Genomic DNA, 6,395 nt, shown 5'->3' on the forward strand with positions numbered 1-6,395 from the left:
AAAAAACTTGAAAAGCGATTGACCAAGTGTATAGAGCTCCAAGGAGATTATGTTGAAAAATAAAAAGAATTTACCCAAAAAAAATTGTTTTTATACTTCATTCTAAGGACTTATTGAACTACCCTCGTAAAAACAATGTGCAATAAAAGCGTGGCTGCTGCTTAACAAATTAGTTAATACTTAATACGTATATTAAAATACTCTATGTAACTATATTCTCTTTCGACGAATTTTCTTTTATTTCGGATATGTAATTACGCGAAATAAGTTTTATTGAAAATAATCAATACGACTATATATTTTAAACGAATCTACTTACTACGCTTCCTCTTCAATTTTTTCAATCGTAACAGCTTCATTTTTTAGTTTATTATCATGAGCTTTAGGAAACAACTTAGCCATTCTCATATGAAGTTGCTCTTTCTGCTTATCTTCTTTCGACCTTACACCCAGAGACTTTTCCGTTTCGGATTTCTTTTCTTCTTTTTTTGCTTTAACATCCTTTTCGTCCTTTTCCTCGGATTTAGGTTCCTTCAAATTACTTTTCAATCTATCATTAAAGCGATTTTTCGCATATATTCTTGATATATGTGTAGGGGGAGTTGTTTTCGGAATTTCCATGTTCACAGTTGTATTCTGTTTTACTGAATTTGTATTATTTTTTAACTTTCTATTAAAACGACCATCGATAATTGGAGGTCTCGATGCCAGAATATTAGGTTTTCTAATCTCTGCCCTAATTGACGAATTAGTTTTTCTCATCCCTTCTTTAACTTCTTCATAAGATTTATTTGTTCTTCTGTCCAATCTAGTCCTATTGATCCTGGTGGTAAAACGATTCGAAGGAGTGACTACGTATACTTTTTCATTTGATTTTTCAGTATTAGTTTTGAATGTTGACACAGTTGTCGTCTTTCCACTTTGGGAAGATTTATCTTCTTTAAGAGATTTTGATTCTCCTGTAGCAGATTTAATTTCTTTTTTAACGGATCTTTCAACAGCTTTTATATCTTCTTTAGAAGGGTTTAATTCTTTTGCAATAGATTTCGTCTCTTCTTGATTGTCTCTTGACTCTTCTTCAACCGTTTTTAGTACATCCTCAAATCTCTTTGATTCTTCTATGAAAAATTTCTTCAAATCCTTAGCTGTTACTTTCACCTTCATTTCTTTTTTAGTAGATTCTTCCCTCTCTGCCTGAGTGCATTTTAAATCATCTTCTTCAGAGCAATAACTATCGTTAACTCTAGATTTTTCTTTGCTTTCAAGAAGCTTTGTATAATTATTGGAATCATAAATATCAATCTCAGAAATTGCTGCAGATGTATCTATTTCAATACTAGAATTATCTGCAGCTACATTTTTATTCTCTGAAGTTTCATTTAGAAGATTTTGTATTTCTGAATTATCTTTAGACCTCTTCCTTAAGCTTGAGTTATTTCTAACAACTTTTTTCAAATTTCCATCTACAGTGAATCTGGATTTACTTCTTTGAAGACTTGCTCTTCGACTTTCAGATTGAGTCTGAACTTGTGAATTCGAGATAGAAGATTCTGTTGATTCTTTCTTTCCTCTCTCTTCATTTTCTGATGCTTTTGCAATGGCATCTCTTCCTTTTGAAAGCCTATCAGTCCAGGGATATGTAGCATAAAGTTGTTTTACAATTTCCGTAGTCCCATTATTCATTTTTGCTGAATTGGAATCCTCGATTTTATCATTTCCATAATCCGAAGGCTGTGAAATCCTAACTTTCTTAGAGTTTTCTATATCTTTAGTATCACTTTTCGCTTGCTCGACATTTTCTTCTTGATCCCAATTTTCTTCACGATATTGATAGGTTCCTCTGTTTTTGCCTTGATAAAGATTTGGTGCCTCAACTTCTCGAATTCCATCATGGTTAATATATTTTTCCTGTAACTTTTCATCATCAATATTAGAATTTTCAGAAGTTATAATTTCTGATTGAGTCCGATAAGCACCGAGTCCTGGACGGTGAACTGAGTATTGAGAAGACGATCCATCATTCTTATTTCTCCTACTATTTGCAACATGAAGTTGCTCATTCTCATTTGAAATAGAGAGTTCCGAGGAACCATTGAATAATGGTGGATAAAGTGGCAAAGATTCTGTTTCCTGAGAAATTTCTAATTGACTATTTTGGACTCCTTGAAATTTATCGATGTCGTCACGAGCTGACGAGACCTTTTGATTATTTTTAGATACAAAAAAGCCATGGCCTAATTCTGTATCTTCATTAATTCCGTATGATGAAGCACTTCCAAAAGATGGGGCCTAGAAAAATTGAAAATTTATTTGAGAAAAGTATATCATGCAAATTTTGAAATAATAAGTCTATATTTCAAACTTAATAAAATCCTGAAAGTAATTACTTATTTAATTTAAATTTAATTGCGTTCCAATCTCAGACCTTTCTATTAGAATTCTCTTTGACTAGGATGGTTTTATAATTTAAGTTAATATCAAAACGAAAAGGTTTTAAACTGCAGAATACTTTTTATATTTCATAGATAATACATTTTTTGCATAAATATTAAGTAGAAAAATTTTGTTATGATATACGAAAGTATCATTCAATTTATCACTGATAATAAAAATTGAGTAGTGATTGAAGCTTGAAGGTCTTAAAGCTTTTAAAGAAAAATATTATATTTCAGATGCTTTAAGTTTAAATGATTCAATTCTATGCTCCTGATTCCAAATTTTATTTGGAATTATGAGGATCGATAGGACCGCTATCTATATTTAAATTTTAATTAGGCAACAAAGATGCTACAAAAGTTTAATTAAAGCTGATAGCTCTAAAAACAAAACAAAAACATGTTTCAGGCTACTTCCCGGTTATTAAACTTCTTTTCAAATCATTAATATGATTAATTCATCAATTTATCTAACAATTTTATCAGACTATTTTAAAACTTAGGTTTTTTCCATGTTTGAAAAACATATTAGTTGGACGCTACAGTGAAGAGTGAGAGTGAATTTCAACAGATTTTAACGGATTTCAAGAATTTCAAGAAATTTGTATAGTTTTTAAGGGAATCCAGCTAATTTCTAAAGATTTTCATTACTTTACGGGACGTTAAAGACTTTTAAACCGATTTTACAGGTTTTAATTCAGTTTATTTGAAGTGTTTCAAGGAATTTTGAGGAATTTAAACAATTGTACGGGGTAGTAAGGAATTTTCTAAAAATCCTAAGGATTTTGAAAGATAGAGCATTTTTAATTATTCCAAATGTTTTAAGGGATTTTTATGGGATTTCAAGTGATTTTTGACGTTTATGAATAGATATCAAACATTTCTAAATATTTTTAATATTTCTATAAATTACAAAGAATTTTAAAAGAATTCAGTCATGTTGTAGGATCTTAAAGATTTAAATATAATTTCATATATTTTGCGTTGTAAGCGGTTTTAAAGATTTTCTTTAAATTTCGTAAAGTTTGAATTAATTTAATAGAATTTACAAGATATAAGGAGCTTTAAAAAGATTTTAGGAGATTTCAGAAAACTTCTAAGATTTACAAATGTTGCAAAAAATTTTTATCAGATGCTCTCAATAAGAATTTTAACAAATTTCCGAGAATCTCAAAGGATTTTATAGAAATTTCTATATTTGAAGATATTTCAAAGAATATCAGCAGACTTGAATTAATTTCACGGGATTTCCAGGGACTATAAAATATGTTTATGAATTTCACAGAATTTATTCACAAAAATTTAGAAATTTTAATGCATTTTGAAGACATAAAGAGATTTATCAGTATTTCGAGAGATCGCAAAGGCTTTTTAAGATTTTAGCCCTTTTTTCTAAGATTTCAATGAATTTTTTAAAGGTTAGAAAATATTGTTTTCTTCAAATCGATATTAAAAGATTTATACATTTTTAAATGCATACTTGAAGCGTCAAAAATTAAACATTTGCAAACGTAATTTAAAATAAAAAATTCTAAAATAAGAATCGTATAACTAATTCGTTAAAAATAAATCATCGCTTTTAACCTAAAAAGCAAAAGTAATAACTTTAAGATCAATAATGTAGCATTTCCATGCAAGTGGAACAACTTTATGATGTCTTAAGTTGAGTATGATGCCAAACTGACGCATTCTATAAAAAACTGTAAAATTTTGGCAGGACAGAAAATGCCGCGAGATCAAAAATACCCCAAAAGAGAGCAAAAACATAGGAGCTTCATAGTGGACAAAGTGAATGAATGAATTTGCAGATTATTATTCATTGTTTCAGACACTTTTAACCTACTTTCTACATTTCCTTTTTATATACTTTTCATGATTTTTCTGATGAAAAATAATAAATTTATCTCACCCAATCAGCATTTTCCTGAGGACCCTCAGCATCCTTAAGTAAAGACCCAAAAAATGCAGACCCCTCAGCTTCAGTGGAATGTTTCCTAAAGAAACTGGGATTGGAGAAAATGTCTTCCGTTTTAGAAGGAAAACTCACTGGAGGTAATCCAAATGTCATCCAGGAAGGATCAGAAGCAGATAAATGAGGCTTGTCAAATAAATCATCTACCTCCCCACTCGAAAAATTGGGTGCATAAATAGTGTGGATATGGGAACTTTCAATGGGCAATCCATGAAGAGTATCAAAACCGCCAAGTGAGTTACCCAAAGACAAAGAATTCGGCAATTTGATTCCTTTTTCAGAAGATCCAAGTGCATGTTCGTTCGTTTTCAAATGAATAACGATTCTTTCTGATTCATTTTCGATGGGTTCGACTGCTCTGATGTAAACATGTTCTCCTAAACCAGGAACCTTAATAGGCCCTAGAAGAGGCCCAGTGCCCTTCTTTTTTTCTTTATTTTCGCTAAAGATTTTTTGCATCCAACCCCGGAAGCCCTTTTGTACCTTTTTTACTTGAAGAAAGGGTTCTATAATGACGAGTTTTAATTTTTCCTCATCCGCCAAGGAGTGTTCGAAAAAAATAGGAGTTTTATCAAAGGTCTCCACAGGTGCCCATAGATTAGCAGCTGAAAAGGAAGGGAAGGAAGATATCCCTTTCGTGGCTCGTACATTTCGGGATTTATCAGAATCCTCAGATTCTTTGAATTCTTGCTCCTCAATTTTTTTTCCTGGGGTAGAACTCACATTACGGGATGTGGTTGGTTCCTCGGTTGTGACTTCCTCGGGACTGAAAATTCATAAAAAGTATTAAAATCTAAATTTACGAAGAATAGTTTTTTATGAATAGCAGGGATAAGCCAGTTAAAAATTTTTTAATATTTCAGGGGTTTTATTTCATAAAGCTCTTTCTGTAATGCTCCAAATTTCATAAGGTAAAACAAACGTAAAATATTTTTAAGTATAACAAAAGTTGAGCATTTTGAAATTGGGTGTGATACGTTGGAACACATATAAAATGTTCCTTTCTCTATTAAAAATAGCAAATCAGCTCCTTAAAAGATTCAAAAAGGTTAAGATTTTGAACATACCATTACAATTATTTTTTCAAACATATTTTTACACAAGAAACGACTAAATCAAATATATGTCCTTGTTTAACTTAAAATCTTAAAGATAATGACGAGCTTATGGTCAAAAAATATGCAATATTTTTTATATTTAATTAGTGAAATTCATCTAAAAAAATTTGAAGTGGAAAAAATCATCTCTTATTATTTTAATTCGTTAAAAATATTATATCAGGAAAAAAACATACCTGTTGGGAGTTCCAGTATCAGCAATACCCACAGAAAGAAAAAGTGCGCAAAACTGTAGAAAAATTGTTTCTGAATTAGAAAGTAATTCACTAATAATAGTAGTAACATTTTCAATGTAAAAGTACAAAAAATACAAAAGAAATATACACTTATTTAAAAACTAATTTTGTCATTTAAATTTAAAAGCGATTCAAAATTCGGATAAGAAATACGGATTTAATAGAAAATGTCGGAAATATAATCTATCGTGTCTCCGCTTATAATTCGGAATGATTTTCAGAATTCACTTTTAATATTTTCCAATACATAATACTTTTCGAATCTAAAACATACTTTGCAGTAACGATCTTCAATACTTATATTAAACACTGTTGAATACTATATTATTAATATATTAAATGCTAATTAAAGCTTTTATAAATTTTAAAAATGTAAGTCTTTTTTAAATTTATAATCCAGGATGAAAAATATTTGCACACTCACAAGGAAGGTACTTCAGGTGTCCCTCGCCGATTTGATTCTCCCTGTTATACCAGGTGTATACATATGAAACCGGTATTTTTTCAAGAAAAAAACACATTTATTTCAAGAGGATACCTTTCCAAAAAAAGTCTTCGTTTTTTGAAGCAAACCAGTCATCGAGCCATTTTTCAACATTTTCGTAAGAAGTGAAGCGCTGTTCGCTGAGTGCGT

General features: G+C 30.3%; 1 protein-coding gene across 1 annotated transcript in view; it reads right to left on the reverse strand.

The window, feature by feature from the left end:
• LOC117177258 (trichohyalin-like) overlaps positions 1-6,395 on the reverse strand; it is an 11,609-nt gene that overhangs the window by 1,122 nt on the left and 4,092 nt on the right. The window contains exons 2-4 of the mRNA XM_033367840.1: positions 5,702-5,754; positions 4,345-5,173; positions 320-2,289 (exon numbers count right to left, since the gene is read on the reverse strand). Of these exons, the coding sequence (XP_033223731.1) occupies positions 320-2,289; positions 4,345-5,173; positions 5,702-5,754 (2,852 nt within the window). The remainder of the gene's footprint in view (positions 1-319; positions 2,290-4,344; positions 5,174-5,701; positions 5,755-6,395) is intronic.

Source organism: Belonocnema kinseyi, chromosome 7, assembly GCF_010883055.1.
Source record: "Belonocnema kinseyi isolate 2016_QV_RU_SX_M_011 chromosome 7, B_treatae_v1, whole genome shotgun sequence".
Taxonomy (NCBI): Eukaryota; Metazoa; Arthropoda; class Insecta; order Hymenoptera; family Cynipidae; genus Belonocnema; species Belonocnema kinseyi.